Here is a 27,217-nt window from a genome sequence, read left to right as displayed (position 1 = left end):
AAGTTGCAACAATGATTTATATGCAGAATCACGTTTAGCAAGTGGCGGGAAAGTTACTTACATGCACCAGTGGCCTGAGTTTCAAAAAAAGTAAGGAAATGGTTGTAATACCTTGACAATAGCGATTTTATTATCTGTCTGTGGTACTTATGTGGCCCTCACTGCAGTAGTATCTGAGCACGTCACAATCTTTAATGTATTTATCCTCACAAGGCCCCTGGAAGGAAGGGAACTGTCCATTTTACAGATGGGGAGCTGAGGCACAGAGAAACTAAGGGAGTTGCCAAAGGTCACAAAGGAAGTCTTTGGTGGAGCAAGGATGTAAAGCCGGTCTCCAGAGTCCAAGGCTAGTGCCCTAACCATTGGGCAATCTTTCTTCCCCAGTGAGAGCATCACCGCAGCTCCTATCATGGAGTGAGCAGATCAGCCAAGACCCTGTGAAGGGAGTGCCTGCAATCCCTGTGGTGCCCTCCAGGAGTGCTAGTCTGCTGCAAGTTCAGATCCTGCTAAAAACAGTTTTTGCATTTTGCTTTTTAAATGGATTTGTTATTTATTTGTTCTGTGTTAGTTATAACTATTGCAGGTGTCATCCTGGTGTGAATAAGTAATGTTTATAACTCTAATTTGTAATTAAGTTTAATTATTTCAGATTCCTTTCAGAGCAGGCAGTAGTAGGCACGAGTGTCCCTTCCCCAAATGGGGAGGCAGGTGGATGAGGAGCATCCCCACAAGGGCAAGGAGAAGAATGGTGGTGGGTGCTCCCCATCTCCTCCCAACAGGAGAGGCTGGTGCAGCAGTGATTGAGGTTGTTCAGGGCTAGATGGGAGCGGGTTAGGAGCACACAGGCCATCCACGATAGAAGCTGCACCGTTGCTCCCTCAGCCAGCCAGAGAGCGTATGAGGGGCACTTCGGCCAGCATTGATCTGTACGCATTGATAACAATACAGCTGTATTGCACTGTGCATTATGATTGCAGGGCTGGGCCCTGAAAGCATGGTTCTGTGCTTGGTTACATGCCTTATTTCAATGGGAATTGCCCCAGCCTAGGTCAGAGCACAGTTTGGCCCTAAGAGATTGATATACACATTGTGTCTTTTTTTCCCCCTCTCCGCATTACTTCTGTTTTCAACAGGTGAAACAAACTGAATGCATAAGCAGGGAGCCCATCATGCCACCAGATTCTTCGTTCCCCTCCTTGCTGAAGATTGCCTTTGAGAGAGGTGGCGCTGTTCTGCTGGAAGATGGTGTCCAGGCAAAGCTGAGAGAGGCAGCTTCCCAGCTCCAACTTCAGCAGCTTTTGCTAGCAGTCAAGCATGTGCTGCTGTACCTAAAAACCACGGTGGAGAACTTCAGCAGTGTAAGAAATACGTTCTCTTAATGCTGGGTTCTAAGTACAGCATGCCGAAGTGGTGCAAATGTACTTTGGTTGTGTAGCCTCTCCATGTGCACAACCCCCACTGAAGTTAGGGAGCAGCTCAGGAATCCGGCCCAGATTGTAGCAGCAATTGTATCCCTTGTTGTTGAGACTGGCTGCCTTTACAATAGGATTCTTTATGAATGTGTGTGTCATGTATACTGCAAATGAATTGCAGCTTTCTTTCCATCTCTTGTTGTCTTTATATCGAGACTAGATGCCTGTCTGGAGGATATGCTTTAGTTGTGATTAAATTCTTTGACCTGTGTTATGTTGGAAGCAGACTAGATGATTCCTTCTGCCCTTGAAATACATGAATATTGTGTTAGCCCCCCAGAGGCTTTGATCAGGATCAGGCCCTTATTGTGGGAGCCATTGTATATGGTCCCTGCCCCAAAGAGTTTACAATCTAAGAAGATATTAATTTAATCCTGTTCTTGCATAGTTTTCTTTCCAGCCTCCTCCACTTTTCTCCTCATTCTCCAGTGTGTTTACTTTCACAGTTCAGTAAAAGTTCTGGTCCTCGCCTTCTCGGTCTCTACATGGACCTGCTGAGCAGCTTGCTGTGCCGATGTGATCAGATGAAGTTGTGCAACGAGCAGAAACAAGAAGGGGCCCAAACTGAATCGGATCTCTTTATGGATTTAGAGTCTGTGGCCACAGTGGAGTCTGCAAATGACAAGGTATAAATAGGCTTGGCAGAATTCAATTTTTATTTATTTATTGTATAATTTTAACAGATAATATCAATGTTTATTTGTAAGCATTTTTTTTCAAAATTATGGAGGGGGGAGGGTCATACAAGAATTATTTAATAACAGTAGACATTGAGATTAAAACAATTAAAGCTTTATAACCCTTAACATACAAATTGTCAACATGACATGGCAAAGTACACAAAGTAAATATCGTCAAATCAGACTCTAAGAAGTTCTCAAGCAGCACTTTTTTTACTTTGCCTATCAATGGAAATATATTTTTTTGGTCGGTTTCTGTGTGCGTGGTGAAATCAACTTTTAGCAGCCATTACCGATTAAAAATCTGATCCTTCCAAGCTTAGGTATAAACCCCTCGGTACACTCATAATGAATGCTGTCATATTAGTCAGCACAATTAAATTGGACTCTAGGAAGTCTTTCATCAGCTTTGGAGAACTGTTTACTGAGGCAGAACAGACAAATGGCTCTCGGGTGCAAACTATATTAACTAATTGTCATTGGTAGTTGAAATAAACGTTTAGCGTAGAGCATGGAGCTGACCTGTATTCTTACTGATACACACAATGTGATAGAGGCTGAAGAAAGAAAGGGGGCTTCAGTGAATGCTACAGTCTGATGTGGAAGGTGAGGGTTTGACTCTTTATTTGTGTTAGGGTGTTTAATTAGGATTAAAGGTGTTGCCTGTCTGATAGGGAAACATGCAATCACTTGTTGAAGGCCTATGCAAGATCTGAACACTATGGCCTGGTCTACACTACGGGGGGGTGTCGATGTAAGATACGCAACTTCAGCTATGGGAATACCGTAGCTGAAGTCGACATATCTTATTCCGACTTACCTCCTGTCCTCACGGCGCGGGATCGACGGCCGCGGCTCCCCCGTCGACTCCGCTACTGCCGCTCGCTCCGGTGGAGTTCCAGACTCGACAGGGAGTGCGTTCGGGGATCGATATATCGCGTCTTAACGAGACGCGATATATCGATTCCCGATAAATCGATCGCTACCCGCCGATACGGCGGGTAGTCTGGATGTACCCTAAGTGGAAGCACTACTATAGCTTTCTGTAGGGTGATGGGCGGGATGCAGGTGGGTTATCGCCACATGGATAGTGGGCTTCAGACATAGTGTTCCACAGAGGGGTCTTTGCGTCAGGCACAGATAGGTCAATGCAGAGGTGTGCCATTGAAGGAAGTCTAGGAGAGGGACCAATGGATCTATGAGAACATGTATCCAGTGTCCCTAAACCAGTGGCTCTCAACCAGGGGTATGCAGAGGTCTTTCGGGGGTACATCAACTCATCTAGATATTTGCCTAGATTTACAACAGGCTACAGAAAAAGCATTAGCAAAGTCAGTAGACACTAAAATTTTGTTCAGACAATGACTTATTTATATGCTCTATATCCTATACGCTAAAATGTAAGTACAATATTTATATCCCAATTGATTTATTTTATAATTATATGGTAAAAATGAGAAAGTAAGCCATTATTCAGTAATAGTGTGCTGTGATGCTTTTGTATTTTTATGTCTGATTTTGTAAGCAAGTAGTTTTTTAGTGAGGTGAAACTTGGGGTAAGCAAGACTGATCAGACTCCTGAAAGGGGTACAGTAGTCTGGAAAGGTTGAGAGCCACTGCTCTAACCTACCATACAGGTGTGTGGCTGGGCAGCAGCCTCTATTATTCTAACCCACAGGCTAGAATAGTGGCTATGGAAAGGGCTGCATTGCAGATCTACAGCTCACTTGCGTATTGGGAGAGTGAATGCTATTTCTCCATTCTTTTAGACCCTGGCACAAAGCTTCGTTGCCCACGTTTTGTGGAGGGAGGGGTGAATTTTACCCATAGCGTTAGTTTTATCTGATTCCTGGATTCAAGAAGATTAGAATGTCATGTATTTAGTTGATGAAACCTGTGATACCTCCCCTGGGAACGTAGTAAAACTTATGGAAATGTACAAAGTTACATTCTGCGATAGGTTAAAGTGGTGTCTTCTCTCTCACATGATACTCTGACTTAGGACTAAGTCATTCTAATGTCTGTGTAAAATCTGTGCCACAGACTTTGAAAGATTCAGTCATGCTTGTCTGAATGAACAAATGGAGAAAGCATTTGGCTTTATCCCAGAAGCAGCAGAATAGAAATTGAGATGAATAACTTGGAGATGTTGTTTAATGTTTAGAATCTTTTTTTTTTTTTACCATACCATAAACATTGAGGTAAACATAATTGTATGTACCTGTATTTCATTAATTCTTTTGACCAGTAATAGGCAATTTAATGTCCAAAACTACAGGTTTTTAGGTTTCAGTAAACATGCACTATAGGTAGAAGCAGATAAATGATTTTAGATTATCTTTTTTGTGCTCTCTTCATAACTGTGTACGTTGCAGATGCTAGAAGATATGCTCATGTTGATCTTCAAACATCCTACATTGGAGACCTGGTTCTTGGCTTTAGAGCAACATTCTCTTCCCCAACACAACTTAAACCCTGTCATGGTGAAGCTTTTGTCAGCTCATGTAAATAATGGCATCCTTCAGTTACTGAAGGTGAGTGCTCCAATGTTGCAAAATATGAAGCACATAGACATGCTGTCTAAGTATTTTGAAGCCATCACTGAAAGCGTCTTGGAAGAGTTACGTGCTGGAAGAAAAGAAAAGAACAAGGTATCTCCCAAAAAGTCCCAGCAGCTGGAGGCTCTGCAGCAGTTACATGTTTATATGGATGTGGCTCAGTTAAAAGAAGTCACGCTAACCATGCTCCAACTTCCTGAGGCAAGCCTGACCACTCAAAAATCTGAAAATTCCCCTAAAAAAGAGAAACATTTAAGCTTCTATGGGAAGACACTGGTGCAGCTCCTCACAGAAAGCTACCAAAGACAGACCAATCAAGGAGAGCTGCTGTTATCAACAGAGCACATTAAAGGGATGGGGACTCTGTTATCAACATCAAACAGTGAGGATCTGGAAAAAGTCTTCCTGCATGCTCTCTCTCGAGAGCCCCTCTTTGCCCATGCGGTTGGTGTAGATGTACACGTTTACTGCCTTAACCACATGACTGAAACTTCCCTTGCCATTGTGGCTTTGCTGATCCGGCATTGTAGGACTCATCTGCTGCAGTTTGAGCTGTGGTGTCTGAATTGTGCAACTGGAAAGTACCTAAGGAAAAATATGGACATCTTTCTTCCACTCATCAACGTATATTTGCAGAGTAGAGAGCAGTATGACTTTACATGGCCATCAAAAGGTAAAACCAACAACTGATCAATATTAATGATGTAAATATTAACTGGGGATTTTTAACTATTCTCACCAGAGTGTTCAGATAAAATGACATGTCTGTCAGGGGGTGCATTGGGAAGAGCATTTTCAGGGAATGAAAATTTCACTGGCCTACGGTCTGGGACTTGCTACATTCAGTGCTGGACTAGCCCCCCAAAAGGTACTGTTAGACTTGAGGACCAGTGACAGTTTAGAAGTCCATTATCTTTACTGCTAAAATCAATACTTGCTATCCACTGGAAAGCTAGGATTCTCCACTTTATTAACCAGTTACAAAAATCGCTCTTTTCTGTCTACTCTTGTCTGACCCTATGGGTGTTTATCATGTGACCATCACTGACATATCCAGGACAAGGCACTGAAGTCAAGTCATCAGGCCTCTTTCCATTGCCATCTTTTTAAAATGCAGATAACTTTCCTTCCATGTTGGTTATTAACTGATTGTTCAGAACTTAGGAAATAAAAAGTGTTATCTGCAGCGAATGCTATGAGTATTGTTGCCGGTCATGTAAATACAAATTTAAAAAGTGTTTGAAAACATGTAGAATTTGCTGAACTAGGATGGCTCCAAAGGTGTATTGATAGAAAATTACAAAGTAAGTTTTATTGGCCCATTAGCTTAGTGATACTTAGCCCTCGTGGCTCTAGAGTTGCATGTGGCTCTTTGGAGCACCGCTGTGGCTCTCACTGAATCCAAAGATTTGATTGGTGCACTTCTTGTTCTGCTTAATCTCATGAAGAGCAAGTAAAGTACTGGCAAGCAGGAGCAGGCCTCCTCCTGGCTGGACACAAGAGGCAGCATAGACATGGTATTCTAATCAGATGATCCAGAGCTCACTCCCTGTTTCTTCAAGGTGACAAGAAGGAGTCAGAGAGGAGAAACCTTTCATTGCTCTTACCTCACAGGAATGGGTGGAAATATTGTGCTGAATGGCATAGTAGAATGCTATAAAGTAATCTCGGATTAGTGTCATGAGCAGGGTGGATGAAAATCAAGGACTTTTAAAAAGAAATTTTAAAAAATTACTTATTTTCTTTTAAATTTAAATTAAATGCATTTTTGTTTTTAAAAATAAACCTCCTTAAAATTGAATTTGAAATGTACAGCCTATGTTAAGGTCTAAACTTACTATATCATCTATTAAAAATAATTTAAAAAAATTAAGCAGTGTATGTTTGCTGTCAAAGTTTTAAAGAAAATCAAACCACTGAACTTGTAGAAGCCATTGGCTGAGCACCTGGAACCAGCAATGTTGAAGAGCTAAACCAGCTTTTGACAGCAGTAGCCTCCGCTGCTGGTGCAGAGAGAATATTTTCTTCATTTCGTTCATCTAGTTCAGTTCAATGACTAGTTCATTCAAAGTTAAAAAATGTATTGGGGGTTGAAAAATCAGGAAAGCTTGTTCTCCTCTTCCAATTTATGAATAAAAACTGTGTGTGAGAGGATGAGGTCTACTAGTTCTAAAATCTTAAACAATATGGCGACCAGAAGCAGTCTCTTCAATTCCCAAACTATAGATAATATTAAACTATTCCTTTGTTTAATAAACCAGTTAGTTTTAAATGCAAACCTTGTTTTGATAAACTTAACTTTTTCTCAGTATATCCAGCACAGTTAGGGTAATTTTATTTAATGATAAAATAAAAATGAAAACTCTGTTTTTGGCATTTATAAAATTCCAGTTTTGTTTCCTGAACAGAGCTTGACAAAAATTGGAAGTAAAAAATTAATCATCTAGTACATATGAAATTCATCATTCACCAGGTTCTAATATAATACATTGTAGAAATTAATGATATGAATAAATGTATGTTAAGTTATATAGTTGCTTAAATAAATGTGTATACATATAGTGTATTGCCCTCGTTAGCAAAAAGTAATACAAAATTTATTGTAAAAACTAATTTTAGTTGCAAATCAGCATGTATTAATGGTTACTAACTAATGAGAATCAACTTTTCTTTGGACAAATAACTAAAAAGTACATATGCAGAACACACTTAAAATGATTTAAATCAAGGTTTCCTGGTTGCTGATTTAAATAATTATTAAAATAATTTATTTAAATCACTTTGAATAAATCAGTCCACCCTAGCCATGAGGTTTCATTGTCATTTTTGCATTGTGGTGTTGCTTCAGTATGTGAGAAATGTGTTTCATGACAAGGCAGTGCAGTGACATTGATCACTCTGGTCGTTTTGTGGCTTTCTGCTGTTCTTTTTGTTGGCAAAGTGGCCTGCCCCTCTTTGTGCTCTCATCGCCTGGCAGAATTAACCTCATAACTCTCCATCATATAGTAGCAGTAATTTCCCAAAGGCAACCTAATAAGTTAAATGAAAGCATAACACAAAAATTAATAAGTAGGCTGATGAGTACCATCAATGAGCAGGAATCCCAGCAACAGTTGAGTCATTTGCCTACATCCCGAATGCCGTAACATGACCCATAACACTCAATATGCTGTAACTCAGGGGTTCTCACATTCATTGCACTGCGAACCCTTTCTGACACAAGAATTACTACACAACCTCAGGAGGGGGGACTGAAGCATGAGCCCCGAGCCCCATCACTCCATGCTCGCGGGGGCAAAGCAGAAGTCCAAAGGCCCCCCGCCAGGGGCTGACACCTGTAACCTGAGCCCCGCCACCCAGGGCTGAGACGCCCTTGGGCTTCAGCCCCGGGTGGTGGGGCTCAGGCTTCGGTCCTGGGCCCCAACAAGTCTAACGGCAGCCCTGGAGACCCCATTAAAATGGGGTCACAACCCACTTTGGGATGCCAACCCATAGTTTGAGAACAGCTGCTCTAGCTCAACCAGAACATGGACTTCATGCAGGAGCTTTTTAGTGACATTCTGTGGCCTGTGTTTATGCAGGACATTGAACTGGGTGATCACAGTGATCTCTTCTGGACTTAAAATCTATGAATCAGTCTGTCTGCACCATCAATGGAACAGCTGATAATGAAAATCAGAGACATTTTATGATTATTCTTTAGACTATTATTGCAGTAATGCTTAAAGGGCCACAACCAGGTGGGGCCAAATTGACTCAAATAGAACACTGCTAGCTGCAGTTGCCCCGGGCTCTTCTTGAGCCCTGTACAGCTGGTCAAAGCATAACACTTCTTAAAATCTGTCTAGATAATTATCGGTTCAGTTTAGAATAAACCCTATCTATCTAGTGGTTGGATGTGAAAAAATTATTTCCAACTGCAAAGAGAATATTTTATCTGGTGAATGGAATGTTGTAAACTATCCATTTCAACAGAATTTTATCTGTTATGTTAAAAAAAAAAAAGTTCTAGCCCTGTAGGTGGAAAAATAAATTTCCAAGTATAAATCAATACAGTGATGCCTTCCTGAACCTCACACAGCTCCAGTAGCTCTGCTGCTGCTCCAAGTTTTCCCAATCAACAGCAGAATTAAACTGACAAAAATCTGGTCAGTTTCACCATGGCATTTCAGAAAATTAGGTGCTGCAATTAAACTAACCAGGATCATGCCTGTTTCATTCTTCTACTGATAAGGAAGGTTACAGGCAACAGCAGAGGCAGACACGCTGTATCTGTTGATGGGGAAGGACACCCGTGTCTGGAAGCGGTATAAAATAGTGGAGAATCCTCAGCAGCAGCCAACAGAGTCTGGGAGGGGTAGAGTAGCAGACCCAGCTTACAGGAGGTTCAAGAGAGGTGTTGCTTGGTGAAGGGCCAGAAGAGGAAGAGAAATCTTTCTCCATTCCATTACTCAGCGAATGGTGGTAGCTTCAGATTTATCAGACACTTACTATCTGAGAGCTGAAATGAAAGAAGAAGCCTCTGATCAGAGTCCAGTGTCAGCACTTTGGTAAGAATCTGAGCAGTTACTACTACCTTTGTCTAGGAGATCAGAGCTGGGCTTCTCATCAGGATGTTGCCCCTGTGCCTTGGAGGTCTGTGATATTTGCCTGTAACTACTCATTTTAATCCTCTGGCTAGTAGGTGTTTGAAAGAGATACCAGACACTTTACGGAACATTTGTCTTTCAAACACTTCATAGATCTGTTACAGTCCCACACGGTGTGTGCTTTCTCACAATAGGCCCACAGTCTGTGTTCTATCATTCCGTTGAACACATGAAGCAGTTTGAGTTGAGAGCACTGCCAGAGAGCTTACAATGACATCACTGTGTCTCTTTGCACTCTTTCTTCCTACAGTCTCCTCAGCTGTTGTACCTGTCTTGAGAGTAGCTTTGTGGAAAGAACTGTCCAAAAAAATTCTAGATACAGAACCATCGCAAGAACTCAGAGCTGTGAAGTTGCAAGTGTTTTCCAAGCTGGTACAGTCTTCAGAAATTGAAGCGCTAACTAATCTAATTGACCAGTTACCTGGAACTCTTGAGAGAGCAGAAAATTATGAGAGGTAGGCAAGTCCTATTTCCAGATTTTGCATTTTAAGTAATGTAATGCCTGGAATTGTCATTTTGTTGCATAAAACATTGTTATCCCTGCTTCAAAGAACCTACTGTCTAAGTGTGATAGTATTTTTAAGCCGGGGTGTCCTTTAATGTATGTATATCATGTAAAAATATTTTTAAAAATCTCAGAAGTCCCCCAAAACTTTAAATACAACATTCCTCGTTCATGAAGCTGTACAGTGGTTCAGTGAAATTAAATGTGTGTGGGGTGGAATATCAGGAATTCAAAGCCTGATGTTTTCTCCATTTAATTTCATTGGTCTGCTTCAGAAATAACTGTTTATAGTACAGTAGAATAAGGCTACAACAGCCTCACATATCTTGCTGGGAAAGGGAGCCACAGCACAGATACCCATATTAAGTTTTATTTAAACTTTGTGGAACTTTTGAGCCATTTTTAAAGTTAACATTCAATAGCATAATAAACAGAGAGACAAAAAATATTGTAAGGACTTGTGCGTTAAGGTCTGGAAGTACTTAGCTGGGACCAGTAAAAATACTTTTCTGACCAGTACACTTTCACAAGCTCTGTTCTTGGGCAAGTGATCGAAACATTTTCTATCCCTGCTTAAGCTGATGGTGGCTGGGTTTATAACAGATGTGACAGTACTCATCTCTGGGGGAACATGAGGAAAGGACTGGCCATGTAAATTCCTGGGTGACTAACTTATTACATGATTATCATGAGCTTTAGAAGATAGTGATTCTTTGGTCATCTGGGGCTTAGGTGTCCCTATGCATAAAATCAAATGATTAAAAATGTGTGGAGAAAATCACGGTAAAATTAACACAAACAAAAACATTCTACTAACATTTGAATTTTCTGCAGCTGGATTGTGGCAGATTCCATATCGAGAGCGCTGGAGAACTCTGCTGAGGAGTTGCACTCCTGGAAGAAAAGCCTCTTGGCAGCCTGTATAAAGTGGTTAATCACCACATATAACATCAGTAAAGACCAAGAAAACAACCAAGAGTGTTCCATGCTGTTGAGACTAGAAGAGTTATTGGTGAGACTCCTTTCCATTTGCTTTAATCTAAACCTTGATTGTATGGACTTTTCTTTATTGTGCTTTTCTATTTCTATATTATGTAAATGAAGTTGTTGCGCTCGTCTTGGTGTCTTTGGTATTTTGTGTGCAGCTTGTACAGTATGTAACTGGCCTTGCAAGATCCTAATGCAAAACAATTTTGGGTCCTGTTGGGAGAGGTGCTGGACACTTGCAATTACCATTGAAGTTAGTGGGATTTTGAGATGCTCAGTGCCTTTCAAGATCAGTCCCTGACAATATTTAAAAAAAAAAAAAGAGAGAGAGAAAGAAAATGCTGTAAAAGTAGAAATGTTCTTACAAAGTACATGAAACTGCTCCCACTGAAGTCAACGACAATCATCCAGTTGACTTCAGTGGCAGCAAGGTCAATGCCATAAGTTCCTAATCATGTATACCTTATGCATCTCAAATTTTCTTTAGGTGTGTAAGGAATACCGGATCAGGTCCTAAGTAAAAGCAAAAGATGCTTTTACAGATGCTGGGCTAACTGCCCTTCTTGGTTTCTTTGTGTGCACTCTCTCTCAGGCATCACCTGTCTCTTGGGGTGTAAATAACAATTCTCCCACTCTGACAGGGCCCTGGTACTAACGGTGATTACCTCAGCAGGTCTGACTTGTGGTCAGCACCTGCAGCGCACTTCTGTCTAGGAGCTATGACCCATGCTACCCTTTGACTGGACAGCTTTATAAAGCAAAGTATTGTTTATTTAGAACTGAAACATTTCAGAGAAAAAGATCTTAAAACAAGAAGTAAACCACATGTATATCTAGCTTACCAGGTGTCTATCCAACTTCCACTTGGGATCCTGGTAGGCCTAAGCTTCCTAGAGACACCCCCAGAGCCCTCGGGTCAAATAGCATAATTTGCTCTCTTAGCCCCCAAACCAGTTCTTCTCTCTACTTCAGGGACAGAGTCTTGAAATCCTGTTCCATTTTTGTCCTCCTCCCCTTTGCAGGCACCATGTCACTTTTTTTAACTGTTAGCTACCAGCATTGGCAAAACAAGACTTGTAACTTAGTTGGAGGTAGGATGTAGCTTCCGTGAAACTAATAGCTTTCCCCATTGTCTTTCAAGTGTGTGCTGGAATGTTCTTCTTCCTAGAGACAGCTCCCATTGACTTAAAGCAATACAGGCATATAATAAACATTCCACTAACCCAGCATAGTTCTATACTGTATCTGTATGACTGTCACACATGGCATTCATAAAATTATTACATACCCGCTCCATGTCCACTGTAGATCCCACCTAAAGATTTCCACAACTGATCTACAGATAAACTCAGATGTACTGTATCCTTGTAATGTTCTGTTATCTAAATTGACTAAAGATCCCTCCTCCCCCTGCAAAATGAAGTGTTATTTCATATCAGTAGTAAATGTGGGTGCTGCATTATAGTGGTGGGTTTCTGTTCTAAGGAAGTCAGAATTGCTGCTGTCTCATGTTAGCCAATGTGATTTGGATTATGCTTCTGTTTGTAGGGCCCAGTTATATTGCAAGTATTGTAACGTCTCACCTATTCCTTCTTGCTGAGCTGTAAAAAATTAAGGGCCCAATTCTAAGAGGTGATGAACACCCTTGAATCCCACCCATCAGCGGGAAAGGAGAGCACCTGGCACCTCACAGCATCAGCCCTTTATTCGTTTGCGTCCCAGGGAGAAGGAATAGGTGAGAGGAGGTTCTGATACTTGCAGTGTAATTAGGCATGGAAACATATCACTTAAAACAAAAGGTATGATTAGTATTTGAAGTGCTGCGGTATGAAAATTCCTTTGCAGCTGAAGATGGAATACCCTGTAGTCTTCCCCCTCCACCCCTGACACTGAGTTTCTTTCTGGGAGAAGTTGGCTGCAGATGCCATGTTGTCCCAACTTCATATCTGTAATTTTGCTCTAAAAATGTTTTGCCTTTTTACATTATTGCATTTCTCACGGAAATAGTCCTGGGCCTGATAAAGTGTTTTTGAAATTTTGTGTTTATCTAAAATAACAGCATAGGCTATGTCTACACTAGCACTTTTGTCTGTAAAACTTTTGTTGGTCAACGGTGTGAAAAAAAAACACCCCTGACCAACAAAAGTTTCACCAACAAAAGTGCTGGTGTGTATAGCACTATGTTGGCAGGAAACGCTCTTCTGCTGACATAGCTACCGCCACTCGTTAGGGGTGGTTTAATTATGCTGGCAGTAGAGCTCTCTCCCACCGGCATAGAGCGGCTACACAGGAGACCTTACAGTGGCACAGCTGTGCCGCTGTAAGATCTGTAGAGTAGACATAGCCTTAGACCATTGCTTGAGAAACATGGGAAGACCAGCGAGTATCAGGTAGTAAAAAAGGGATTAAGGCTTGACATGAGTAGAACAGTTGTATTTTGCTTTTGGTACTTTTTAAACCCTTGAAACAGGTTGGACTCTGCTATCATGGCTCCAAAGTGTTCAACAGAAAATGGGGGTCTTGATGTTCTATGGAAACTTTGCTCTGCTTCATATTGAATGCTACATATCACTCCTTGTTGTTTACTACCCCCACAGCATTTTGTTAATGAAGTGGTTCCGGCTGACTGGCACAGTCTTGTGAAGATGGGACTTAAGTGAGTAATTTTGTATTGCTGTTGAGATGAAGCAAAGATGGGATAGGCACTCTGTAATGTTCACTGGGCCATATCCTATCAGTTAGGGCCCAGTCCTACAGTGTACTAAGCACATCCTAAAAGGTACTAAGTGCCCTCAACTTCTACAGAAATCAGTGGGACTTGAGGATGCCAGTCACTTTTTAGGATTAGCCCCATAGATAGGCACAATCTCCATTCACTTCAGTACAACTCCATTGACTTCATGTACAACTGAGGCCAGACTTGGCCTTCAGTTAGTGTAGTGTAGCAAATTACTGGAACTGTTCCTACTTTCTTACTACTAGTGTAACCCGTGATTTTTAATTAAAGATATTCCCAGTTTACTCTGGTATGAAGTCAGGATCAGGCACTTTCCCTTTACCAATGAAAAAGAGAGATGAGAAGAAATAAATATTTGGGGGGAGGCTTAGCTTATGTGGAGATAGTAATCCCTCAGCCCCACATTTCTATCAAATGAAGGTTTTAATATAAAATTTGTGAAATGCTAACCTTTATTAAAGCCTGTACAGCTGATTGCTGTTCTGACTATGAATAGGCCTTTCTTCTGAAGTTTAAGATGTGGTTAGTTCACAAACTGAATGAAAAACTGGGCTATGTTTTTTTTATTTGCTTTCTATACTATGTTTCACTATTTTGAATAGCAAATTTGCCTTTGCTTGAAATCTGAGTTTCCTTTGATCGTTGTTTTTGAAGGTATCGCTACAGAGATCATAGATTTCTGAAAACTCTGAATGCTGCTGTGCAATTGTTGTACACAAAAGAGAGCCCTCTTAGTCAGAGATTAGTCAAGCTCTCCATGCTTTACATGATGATCACGCAGCACTCTTTATTTTTGTCAACCATGCTGAGGTCAAGAGAAGAAGATAACACGAAGATTCAGACAAGAGGTATCTCTCTCTTTTCTTCAGCTATATATAGTAATAGTGTCTTGTCAGTTTTATTTTCCATCCATCCAGTTACCTACCCATCTACATATTTACCAAGCTATTAAAATAACTCCCAAATTGTTATTAGCATTTCATTTCAAAGCCTGCCTTCTCTTTTCTACTTGAATTTAAAGGTTGTATTTTTCCTCATGAAGGCCAGTTTTAAACATTAATATCTTTTAGAACCATTCTTCGGTGTTTTTTCTTACTGCTGAAGACTTGGGGTGAAATCCTGGCTTCACTGGAGTCATTGGAAGTTTGCCATTGATTTCAGTAGGGCCAGAATTTTGTCCTTGATGAAGATTAGATCAAGAAGGTAGAAATATTATTTGGCTAAGTATTTATTTAAAAATGTGCTTACATAAGAGACATTAATTTTAAAATAGGTATCTGTGTTGATATAGAGCAGTGGTTCCCAAAGTTTAACAACCTGCAAACCCCTTTCACTAAAATGTCAAGTCTTGTGAACCCCCACCTAAAAATGAATATTTACAGGGATTTTTCCCCTTATCTCAGCATAAATTATAAAAGCAGTGATCTTGGAAATATAAAATTTGTTTTTATGACATGCTTATTACACACTATGTATTAATTATTATTTATCATTACAGTATTTTTATTACATTATGAAAACGGCAACACTCTTCCAAGATCTCACTTTTGTAGCTTGTATCAATTTTGATTAAGCTTGTTATAAGACAAGGCTCCTATCAGTGATGCCAGTAGAAAAAAGGGGTGCGGGGGCAAAGCCCCCGTGCACCCTGGGGCCTGGGGGGGGGGCACCTCTGGAAAAGTGGGGGGGCCCGCGGGGGCCGCCGGAAAAAAAGGGGAGGGACCCATGGGGGGGCAGGGTGCACGCTGACGTGGGGCTGGCACGTGACTCTCATTTGCGACCCCCTTCCCCCCCCCCCCCATACTGGTGCCTCTGGCTCCTATGTTTCATCAAGGAGTATCAGATGTGAAACAGCATGTAGATATTTAAGAAGCCAACTCAAAGAGTTCCTCCTACACAAGCATTCAGGTCTTGAGCAGTCCAGGCAAACAATGCACGTTACAACAAAACTTAAACTTGTTCTTCTTAATAATTTAAAAACAACACTAGCAGCCTATTTATTTTTAAAAACAGCCAAAAATATCCATCTCCCTTTCTATTTGTATAAGGAGTCTTGCAGTTTAAATCTCCTCAGTGTGATAGATATGCTTGCTTTGATCTGCTTAGCTCTTGGAAGTCCCCAAGTCTCCGGGCTGCTGGGGTCCCTATGGACAGTTCTGTCCACCATTAGGGAATTTTTTTCCGAGAATCCCCTGTAATGTTTCATGAACCCCCAGAGGTTCACGAACCCCAGTTTGGGAACCACTGACATAGAGGATTTAATATTGTTCTTTGCTAGTTGTATTTCAAATTTTAATTTCTTAGCTTGTGTGTTTGATAGAACAATCCTCCTATGAGGAATCTAGTTCAGTCCTAACCTGAAAGAGGCAGCAAGGTCTAATGATAGAGTATTGGGCTGGGAGTCAGGAGACCTGGGTTCTGTTCTTGGCATTGCAACTGAGTTGTTCTATGACCTTGGGCAAATCACTTACCTGCTCTGCACTTCAATTTCTCCAGCTTAAAATGGGGATAATATTTAGCTGCCCTTTATAAAGCACTTTGAGATAAATTGATAACAATTGCTGTATATGAGATGATGATGAAATTCTAAGTGGAACAGTTTGATGACAAATTTGTACTGCCAACACCGATAGTCATGAGCAAAATCTAGGCAAACTTTAAGGCTTTTAAATGCCTGACAAGATGAGAAAGCTCCAGTGACTCAGTAGGAGGAAGGGATTGCTTATATTTTTCATGAAAGTATATCCGTTATTTCATGCATTTGTCAGTTGGACCATATTTCCATAAGACAAGGAGACAGGCTCTTTCAAAGAAGCTAGCCTCAGTAATTCAGAAGTTTACTGTCATGAGTTCATTCATCTTTACCTCTATCTTTTTCTAACTCTAATGAAGAGGTTGTCACTGTTTTGCTTTGATTTATGATGTGGCATGGCAGGTAGGGAAGAAAGGATGGGCTTTTGGCTCAGGCAATGGAGTGCAACTCAAAACGTGGGTTCAATTCCCAGCTTTGCCACAGACTTCCTGTTTGTCCTGGGGCAAGTTTGTCCATAATTTATTTGGGCATTAGCTCCCCATCTGTAAAACGGGGATGGTAACACTTCTGTATGTCACAGGATAAATTCACTAACATTTGTTATGCAATCAGATCCTGCAGTGATGGGGTCTATGTAAATCCCTAGATAGGATGGTCAATACCAAGCTGGCTTCTAGAAAGGTTATTCCAGTTGAAGCTACTGTATCATATCTGGACTACAGCACTGATAGAGAAATGTTTTGCCCATGTCGTGTCACAAGTGTAAATATTAATGCAAAATCTTAGGGTGTTTGTTTAAATGTTCTCTCTCTGGCTACCATCTGATAGAGAATGCAAAAACTAAAAATACAGTTTCGTATTTGTTTCAGAGGCATTAGTGGATGTATTGTCAACTATAGTGAAACTCAATCCCTCAGTCTGTGAGAGCAGCCACTTCGCTGTGTTACTAGGATCCTATGGAGCAACGCTGAGTGGTGTCGGTAAGTGTATTGGAGTGTTAAAGATATTTTCCATTGGATCTATTTTTAAAATGCTTAATGTATGTCTTACTGATTTTTTAGATCAGAAAATTTTACTGCTTCTTCAGTTATATGAGAAGAATGATCTAAGTCTTATAAACTTTAGGTAAGTTGATTGCCGCCTTGTGTTTTGCTAGCGTATGTGCCATATAGGCAATCTGAAAGTTAATATACGCCTGGCACCTTATTTTTGAATTGAGGACCAAAACTCAGAATGGGAATTAAATTGATGTTGGTGCAAGGTGCTGGATTAATAGAACTTGGGCACTATTTACAGAGCAGGTGCAGAACAGACAGCAGCTTTTCAGCTCCCCCTCGTGCCACTACACTGGGGTAGAGAAGACCACATTGCGGGGTGAAAGGATTGCTTTTTCTCCCAGTTCTTTTAGTCCTTGGTCTGCTGCTCAGCCAGCACACTTTGCAGTTAGCACTTTTAATGGCTCTGCTGCCTTTAGCATTTTGCTGCTTATTCATTCTGTTTATTTTAAATGCACCTTTCCATCATTTCACCTGTATAAGCATTGCTAACAAAGTGCACGCAAAGTACAAATTCAACCTATGTCCAGCCCCCTCGCCTCCCGTCGCCAACAAAACTACACTTGAAATGCTACAGTGGCACAGCTGTAACACTTCAGCATAGACGCTACCTGTGCTGACAGGAGGGGTTTTCCTGTCGCTGTGGTTACTCCGCCTCCCTGAGACGGGTGGTAGCTACATCGATGCGAAGAATTGTTCTGTCAACCTAGTGCTGTCTACACAGAGGGGTTAGATTGGTTTAACTACATCACTCAGAGTGGTGGATTTTTCACCCTCCTGAGCGACCTATCTGGGTCAGCCTAACATTTTAGTGTAGACCAGACCAAAGACTCGCCTTTTTCTCACCCATTCAACCCCATCCCACCCATGGAAAAGCCTGTGGGAACAGATAAGCCTTGTCGCCTGTCCTGAGGGTCGGCATATTTGAACTCTGGTGAAGTAAGGACAGAAGTTAATTCCAGAGTCAAGGACCCTGCCACTAGTCTCCTCCTGCCTCTCAGCTGCTGTTATCACAGGGGCAAAGAATGGCCTCTCAGGTACCTAGTACCATAAACCATCTAGGACTTTATAGGTGAGAAACAACACTTTAATATTGCACTCTGAAATAAATTGGTACTCAGACCCTTAGATAGACGTAGTCCCTGCCCTGGCAGGCAGGGAATACAGACCAATCCAAGGAACATGCTTGAGATTGGGAGTAGGCAGTCGTAGTCAGTCATTGATGGGAGCCTGTATAGCTTGTAAGTGATTAGTGGCATTGTCTTTGTCGTCTTACTACTTCATAAAGTACTTAGCGCATTGTAGGCCTATCCAGATAATAAACAATAAGCCTTAGCACAATAAGTGGATTTCTAAGGAGAGGGTGGAAGGGCTTGGTTTAGGGGGTCATGGAGGCATTTTGGTGCTGGCTTGAAAAACTAATTGAACTCCAAGACATTCTGAGGTTTGTATAGTTTGATCAAGTCTTGGTCAGTGTGTGAGGAGGTGGTGGTGGTAGGCACTGACACTGTCAATAAATCATTCTCCTGAGGCGTGTACAGACTTTGATTTGTTGGCTAACGGGACACCATCAGCCTGAATTTCGAAAGCCTTTGAGAAAGGATGAGAAAGATGTTGCCAGGGAAACAGATTCTAGTTTCAAGTTCCCACAGGATAATAAGCACAAGTGAGGGGAAATTTTAAATACTAATTTATATCCTTTTATAAATTGAATCCATCTCTATAATTGCCTTTCGCTCCATGTTAATTATCTGTTAACTAAGGGCTTACTTTTAACAATATTTAAGGATATTGTTGTGGGGGCCAGCAGCTGTGGAACATCACAAGACTTGCAAGAGTCTGGGGAAGTCACTATGGCAGCAGCCAAGCATGGAGGAAATGTTGTGTCTGCTAGATAAAGAGAAGATGATGAAGACTATCCTACATTTCCCTCAACATCGCCGTCTCCTGCCACCAGAGGTGCTTTGGATCAACTATTAATTATTCTCTTTTGATGTGGAAAAGCCCCTTTCCTTTCAGTAATTGATTAATCATGCTGTTGTTAATGTGATATAGTCCATTGTTTGCATTCAGAAATACGTAACAAGATGGCTAAGATTAATTAGCTGGTATCACTTCACAGAACATGTTTTTACTGTTCTATTTCCAACTGAACCAGTATTTTTTTTTTTTCCGATTAATTGCAGTCTAGGACCACATCTTGCCTGTAATTAAAGCTGTGCAACACCACTGAATTTAATGAGGTTGCCAAAATATAACCGAGATCAGAATTTGGCATCTAGTGACTCACCATGTTTGACTGTCTAAACCACATCTGTGCATCGGTACAGTTGCACTAGGTTCTCTAGTTTAGTCTCTCGTATAGTCTGCTCCTATTGGTCAAGGACAAACATGCTGGAACCATGGCAGCAATAGCCATATTTAAACACAGCAGTGGTTAAGCATGATTCTACACCTAGTATTTTCAGGGCTTTAATGTGAGCGGCCATGATGATATTGTAAGGGCAGTTTGAAATGAAGCTGGTTTAAATTCAAGTAGTATCTCTCTATTTTGGGTTTTGTTTCAGGAAGGACAAGTGCCATTGTATAGAGATAAAAGTGAGAAGGATCTTGATGATCTCTATGACCCCTGTTTTCTACTTCAGCTCTTCAGTGAATTGACCAGACCAGGTAATGTATATATTCATCTCACATTTTAGGCCAAACTGTCGGGAACTGCAAGCATGCATCTGAAGGAAGAATTCAATATTATTACAAAGAAAGAGTTTACACCATTTTTGAGAGGAGAGAGATTATGATATTTGCGTTATTTACCCAGTCTATTGTGGTGTTTAATAATTTTCAGAGTAATTAGAAAAGATTTTTAAAAAGCTCTAGAGTCAGTGAAGCAATTTCCTAAATAGTCCATAGTTCCTGTAGTTAGTTTTAGCAGTATTCCAGTTCTCACACGCACAGTGATGGGGGCTTGGGTGCATACAAGAGACATACATAGAGTTCTAGTTTGAGGCCATGATCCTGCAAGCTGCTCTATATACGCAAACCCATGTGCCCGTGCCTGGCTCTTATGAAATAAGGGGCCGGGGGGAGAGGTAAGAAAGGGGAAAATACAGTTGGGAGAAATCATCGCTGCTGTGGTGAGGATATGGAGGAAGGGCTGCCTGTGGGCTTGTAGTGGGAAGATTTTAAATTGTAACCTGAAGTGGCTTGGCAAAAGGGCATCAGAGGCAAACCAGGCTTGATACTCTCTGGTCATAGGGCCAAATTGTGTAAAGTCACTATGCCCAACCTAAGGGGCACAAGTGAAAGAGCTGGAGATGGTCAGTGGAGAATTCCCCAATCTAGGAGAGCTCTTCACTGATGTAAAGCTGGTGGAGATGGCAGAGCTGTCTCCTGTGTGAACCATTGTGCTCCGTTTCCCCCATCTCAGCACAAAGCAGAGCATGGCCGGGGTGAAATGGTAGGGCACATGGTGGAACAGAGCTCCGCTATGCCCAGTTCTCCACTGGCGTAAGATAGAGCTGTTCCAGTACAGCTCTAATTTGCACCAGGGCTGCGCGGCTGAGAATCAGGGAACAACAGCCCTTCAGCCCCCTTCTTCACTGCCCCTAAGAGCAGAGTTTGGCCTGGGTGGAGAATCTGCACCATTGTGTTGAAGGAAGCTCTCCATCTTTAAAATGGCAGTCAGCTTTTTGGGGAGCTAGTTCCTCAGCTGGTGTGAACAGACGGATCTCTATTGACCTCAGTGTAACTGCACCAGTTTACAGCTACTGAAGGTTCGTCCCTTTATGTGTCTTAGAATAACTCTTGTCAGATATCCGCTCCCATGAGTAAATCCATCTATGTGGATGTGTGAGAGCATCTAATATTCAAATCAAACAAAAGTGGCTGAGAGTTCACAGAAAAGCAGGTATATGATGTGAAAAGAAAGAGAACTATCCATAAACTAAGCTATGGTTGGGTATAAGTAACAAGTAATCACCACCAGTCACCTCCTACTTAGCACTGGCACCTCTCGGTGTGCACGATTTGTGAGTTAGAATCTATTATGTGTTTACTTGTTAGTTATGTTGTGGTCCACCATTAAGTGTAACTTTGGCCAAGTAATTCATCAGCAGTGGAGGTGTTTTAAAAAGACCTCATTATCGTGTTATGCCTGTGTTCCCAAGTCAATGGAAAGTTTTGATTATATCTCTGTGTGTGCTGGTAACCACTTGCTCAATATTGCTTTTCTAATTTAATATGACACAATTTCCCCGTACACCCAACTGCTATACTTGCAGACGAGGCTTTGTGTCTGTTTATAAAATGTTTAAAGATCAAAGTGAGACATTTATCACAGCGAATTTACCAATCACCTCTCTCCCATGTCCATCATGATGTTCTTTTCTGGGTAAACTTTGGATTGCTACAGCTGGCTTTTGTTTGCTATAGCAATAACATCTTCTCAAACAAACGGCAAGCTGATAATATAATTGCTTTGAAAGGTAGAATAAAAAGTGCAGATGAAGAGAGAGGAAATATAAACCTGAGTTATACAGTACCTGTGTAGGTAGGAACGGAGGGGAAGGGAGGTGCTGTTTTAAGTTGGTGTTACAAATTGACCAATATGCTTTTGACAGTAATAATAACATAGTCTGTCATCCTGTGTATATTTAAAAAAAAAATTAAGCTATAGAAATTCAGGATGCCCCTTGTGTTCTAACAGGACCAGTGTTAGATGGCCTAGTGTTTTTGGCTGTTATTGACTAAAGGTGGGATTTGAAAAGTGCCTGTGTGACTTAGGATCCCAAGTCCAAATATGTTCCTAAGTCACTTAAGCCACTTTCGAAAATCTCACCCCTACTGTTTTGTGCCTGCTCTTGCTGTACAGCATCATGTGCACAGATGTTATGTAGTTCATCGGTACATAATTATAAACATACAAATGATTACTGCTTGCTGAGTAAAGGCCTTGAATTGTGCAAATACCCAGTTCTCTCTAACTTTAGATCAGATAAGCATCTAATCAAAAGCTTTCCAACTGTGGTTCCCAAGGTTCTTTAAACAAACTGGATGTCAAACATACATTTAACTTTTTTTTTCAATAGCTTGTTATTTCATGTCAATTATTTGATTGCTGTTTCCAAGGGCAGCTTGGTTGAAAATGTTTCCATGCCATGCGTGCAGTGGAAGAGGAGTTTCTAGATAAATCCTCCTCTGAGTTACATAGATTATACCCTTGAAATAAGGAAATAGGATTTTATTATGGGACATGAACATGGGAAATTATCATTTGTTGTTCGTATACGACAGAAGTGCCCAGAGACTCCACTTGGAATTGGGGCCCCATTGTGCTAGGCTACGCACAGGCATATAGTGAGGCACAGTCCCTACTCTAAAGAGCTTCTGGCCTCGCATTTGCACTTCAGGCAAGAACTCTGGATCAGCCACTGCTAAGGGGGGGATAGAGAAACCTTCACAGTCTGGTAGGCTTCAGATCATTCTTCTGAAGTGTGTGTGTGTGTGTGTGTGTGTGTGTGTGTGTGTGTAAGTGTAAGTGTAAGTAAAACGCACCAGGAAAAGTTCCTTTCCTTGGGCTGTTCTGGCACCCTGCAACCCAGCACGAGTAAGGGCAGCACATAGCCACTGTACCCCAGGAAGAGGGCAGAGAACAGACTGTGAGTGACAATCCAGCAGGGAAGGAAGTGCTGCCAGCTATCTTCTGGTGCCCCTGGTGCTGCGGGAGAACGGGGAAGAGCCATAGGTCCTCCAACTTCCTCCCAACCTATGCGAGAGCAACCTGGCCACAGCTGCTGTTCCTGCCCTGCACAGACTCTGGCGATGTGGACATCCCATGCGGAGGAGTTAGGGGGCTCTTTATGCTCCCCTGCACAGCTGTGCATCCGGGCTCATGACTGAGCCCCTTATGAGGGGGAAGACTGAGGCATTTTGAGTACTACCAATTCAATATGATGGATCTAACTTAGCCAGGAGGCTCGTGGGGAAATGTACAGGAATCGTTAGTGCTGAGAACAGCTGTTGACTCTCTCCAGCAGATGGTTTTGAAATGCATTTCCAGTGGTGCTGTTGCACAGGTTGTCACTCTGTCATGTGGAATAGAGCTGGCCAGGGTGCAGTGTGGGGAGGGGAAGATTCTACCATTGGCTGTCCCACCTTCAGCAGAGCTATATGTGGAACATGCCAGCCGAGAGACGGAGATAGGTGTTATGGCAGCTGAGGAGGGAATGAGCACAGCTGTTGGGATGGGGACATAGATAATCTGTGATTTTGGGGGGCGACGAGGAGAAATTGCCATGACAAATATAAACCTTCAGTGATCAAAGGGCTAGGAACGTACTCAGACATCTTGGTTTAGGGGGAGCAGAGCTGGTAAACATTCACTAAAGCTTTCGTAGGATGTTGCCACTAAGTAAAAAACATTTGTTATTCAGCTGGAAAAAAAATACTCCTATGCTGCTGTTTCTCCTTGAAGACTAGCATAGACAACAAGCCTGGAGTGTTTACATCAAGTTGGTGTGGCGTTAGGAGTGGATAGAAATGCCACCACTTTTTCAAAACCTCATTAAAAATGGCTTGATTAACCTCAAAATCCCTTTAAAAAATTCAGCCCTGGGTGGGGAGGAACTACGCAAGAGAAATATGATGCAGAAGGTAGGTTTATTCAGAAAGTTAAAGGGGGTGTAAATTGGGTTTAAATTAGAAAGTGCCCTACATGTTAAAGTCACTGATGGGCCTATATTGTAATTCAAACTAGTAAACTAGATTCTTTGACCATGGCTAGTAGCTTAAGAGGGAGGATCCATGTCTTATTCTGGTATCCATTTCAGTAAAAGGATGCTTATCTGGGAGGTGCTTTGACTCACCCCGCTGTTTCTTCATTCAGACGCAGTATATGGGGAGTGCCCAAGAGGTTTATTTTTTCCCTGCAGTTAACATGAATCAAACATTGAGCTCCATAGAGCCTTCCCAGATCTTACTCATAACTTTACATGGTCTTCCACTTACAGCAATATCCTTCCCAAATAATGAGCACTGGATTGTGTCCTGCCACTCTAAGTGTGCAAGAGGGACTGGGCACGGGGAGCCCCCCTCTCCTTGTGCAGCCTTGGGGCACAGATTGTGTCCCTGCAATGTAGGAACTGCTGGACTTTTCCCTCTGCACGCTCTGAGGTGCATGACACTCCGAAATGAGCAGGGCCATGGCCCAAACTGCCCCCTCTTCCGCCCCGCCCCTCACATCAGCAGAGCTTCTTGAACCTCCCCCTTGAGCAAGGCAGCTCCATGCTAACTCTAACTTGAAGCTGTGCCATAAAGGGACAAGTGCCCTGACCGTGCTACGGTGAGTACATCATTCCAAAAATGACAAAATCTACAGAGGTACAGCAGATTGCAAGGAATGAAATCTAAATAAGGCCATTTGAAACTGTAATACCTCTTGATTTTGGGGGTGCCCTCTTATGGATAGGTGCCCATAAACACTGAAACACTGTTCACCTGACTCGTTGCACAAGGCTACAATTCCCAGCTACAGAGTTGAGGCTCAATTCCAGACCCACTGAAATCAATGGTGATCAAGAGAAGAGAAAAGATAGCACTAGAAAAAAAGGGGTGGGCAAGAGTTGGTTTATTAGTTAAATTCTGCCCTATTCTTTGCATTATTCTATAGCCTGGTCTTCCTTACAGTTGCTGTTTGGCAAGCTAAGAACATGAGCTGAACAAGCCACTCTACCTGATCCCAGGCCCAGCCAGCTTCATGCACCAGGCAGAATTCTTTGAGTTGTCCTTGAAGATGAGCTCTGGTGTATCATAGCACACCAGGAACTGGCCAACATGACTTCAAGGAAACTAAAATGTTCCTGTTTAGATGTGTGTGTGCAGAATGCCTCTTCCTAACCCGGGTATTGGAGTGTTCACCACGCATTGCTCCAGTCAATTAAATTTACAGTTTCTAGTTCAACTTTCAGAAATTATGTTTTTAAATGGAAGTTAATGTGAAGAATTGCATTGCCATATGTTCTTTGTAGTTGTTGCTTTTAGAAATGTTAACTTCTTTCCTTTCCACAGAGTGTGTAGTGGCATGCCATGCATTTGTGGAAGTGAATGCTTTGGGCCTCACAGTAGCTGCCCTGAGCAGCTATGATTCCAATATGCGAGCAGCAGCGTACTATATCCTGGGTTCCTTTCGTTCTCACCTGGAAGGAGCTCGCTTTCGAGAACAGAGACAGGTACCAATGTTCTAGATTTAACTTATCCATGATATTAGAACCTGCCTTGGTAAGCACACTAGGGCAAATTAATTCCTGGAAGGGACCCATTCACCAGCCTCTAGTTTCCACTTGCCCTTGGATGGGTGAGCAAACAGGTTTCTCAAGCCCTGATTCAGTCTTTAGTATTATTATTAGTCTGTCCTCAAAGATGGGATTGTGTTTCTTGCACACTTTCACTTGTCCCAGAGTTAGCAATTCCCAGCTATAGAAATGTGTACTTAAGAGTTGATTGAAGTCATATAATGTTTTTTTAAAAGATCTGTTATCCTCTTTCCTATTCTGTTTTCTTCTTTCTGTATTTATTATGATTATAATCAGTGAGCCTTTTAAAAAAAAACAAAAACATTTGGAATTCTTAGAATAGTCATTCTGCTGGGATTGTGGCTGATTTGTTTCTTGTAAAATACAATTAAGGCCTATTTTCCCACACTCCCATTGAGGAACGTCTTGCTGTATTCTCTGATGATGAGTAATACTAGAGCTTTCTCTTCCTTGTTCTTGTGCGACAGCTCCTCTATCTTATGGATGTTGTGCAAAATGGAATCAGACAACCGAATCTCAGATTTACTTTCTCTTTGACCCTCTTCGTTGCTAGAGTGGTGCAGCAAATGCTGAAGCCAGGTATTGTAGATTAAATTGTATGTTCTGTGGTTTAGCTTCTGGGGCTAAAGCAGGGAAAACAACATTGCATAGAACGATTAGTTTCAGTGATACTGTAGAATCAAAGCATATTGGTAAACATAGCAACCATGAGACATGCTATAGCACAGTCTCCACTCCAGCATTTCCCCTGGAAGCCAGATGTATTGATGCTGCAACTCTACCTCAGTTTCCTCCACTGTCCTTTTACCTGCTCCAGCTGTGGGCGTGGCCTGGCCCTACCACTTTACAGAGTTCAGCTCCTTCCAGTGCCTTAGAGACTCTTACAAAAATGCCAACAAAAATATATAGCCCGGACAGGCTCTTGTGTCCCAAACAACCCCACTGTCGAGGGGCTGGCGCTCTCCTCTCCTCCCTCAGGGGCAGAGGTGTGCTAGACCATCGGGAGCCCTAAGCAGGAATATTCCCCCCTCCCCAATACATACTAAAAAAGCGAATGGGGGTCCCCTTGAGCTGCTCGGGGCCCTAAGCAATTGCTTAGTCTGCTAATGCCTATTACCGGCTCTGCTCAGGGGCTCAGGCATGCAGGTCATCACGGTTCCTGTCTTCAGTCAGGCTCCTTGCCATCCATAGGACAGCTTGTCTGCTGTACTCCCTCTACACCAGCCTCCAGCTGCTGGACTTCCCTCTTTAAACTCCCCTTTCAGGCTTAACAGCCAACCCTGATGTAGCAAGGTTTGACTAATTAAGCCTCAAATTGCTGTTTAACCCTTTCCAGTCAGAGACCGAGTTTATGTGCCCTATCCTGCATGCCTTCAAATGTTTTGAGGAAAAACCTTCATTAGAATCTAAATCTTATGCACTGACTTATTGGAGGAGTGGAAAGTGTCATGCTTTGTGTGCAAGTGGTTGCCAGTTCAGATCCCATCTAATCTGTTGCAGAGGAGGTGGATATTCTCTTCACAAATTTTGGGCTCAGTACAGGAATAACTGGGTGAAAATGAATGGCTTGTGTTATACAGGAGATCAGACAAGATGATCTAATGGTCCTTTTGGGACTTAGAATCTATGTGTGCATGCCTGACTTAGTCGTGCAAATAGCCTGATGTCTGTGCAAGCCAGGTGGGATATTTGCACGCCTAAATCCAGGCATTAATGCGTGCATCTCCAGATT

At 42.0% G+C, this 27,217-nt stretch overlaps 1 protein-coding gene across 1 annotated transcript in view; it reads left to right on the top strand.

The window, feature by feature from the left end:
• Positions 1–27,217, top strand: part of URB1 (URB1 ribosome biogenesis homolog) — a 74,442-nt gene that overhangs the window by 35,734 nt on the left and 11,491 nt on the right. Inside the window, exons 20-32 of the mRNA XM_065420033.1 lie at positions 1,134–1,358; positions 1,919–2,098; positions 4,528–5,383; positions 9,610–9,814; positions 10,699–10,876; positions 13,449–13,507; positions 14,243–14,436; positions 16,991–17,101; positions 17,183–17,246; positions 18,964–19,135; positions 19,744–19,846; positions 25,241–25,401; positions 25,953–26,064. Coding sequence (XP_065276105.1) covers positions 1,134–1,358; positions 1,919–2,098; positions 4,528–5,383; positions 9,610–9,814; positions 10,699–10,876; positions 13,449–13,507; positions 14,243–14,436; positions 16,991–17,101; positions 17,183–17,246; positions 18,964–19,135; positions 19,744–19,846; positions 25,241–25,401; positions 25,953–26,064 — 2,620 coding nt within the window. The remainder of the gene's footprint in view (positions 1–1,133; positions 1,359–1,918; positions 2,099–4,527; positions 5,384–9,609; positions 9,815–10,698; positions 10,877–13,448; positions 13,508–14,242; positions 14,437–16,990; positions 17,102–17,182; positions 17,247–18,963; positions 19,136–19,743; positions 19,847–25,240; positions 25,402–25,952; positions 26,065–27,217) is intronic.

Source organism: Emys orbicularis, chromosome 1, assembly GCF_028017835.1.
Source record: "Emys orbicularis isolate rEmyOrb1 chromosome 1, rEmyOrb1.hap1, whole genome shotgun sequence".
Lineage (NCBI taxonomy): Eukaryota > Metazoa > Chordata > Testudines > Emydidae > Emys > Emys orbicularis.
The sequence above is the reverse complement of the archived record's forward strand: the minus strand, read 5'-3'. Positions and strand labels throughout refer to the sequence as shown.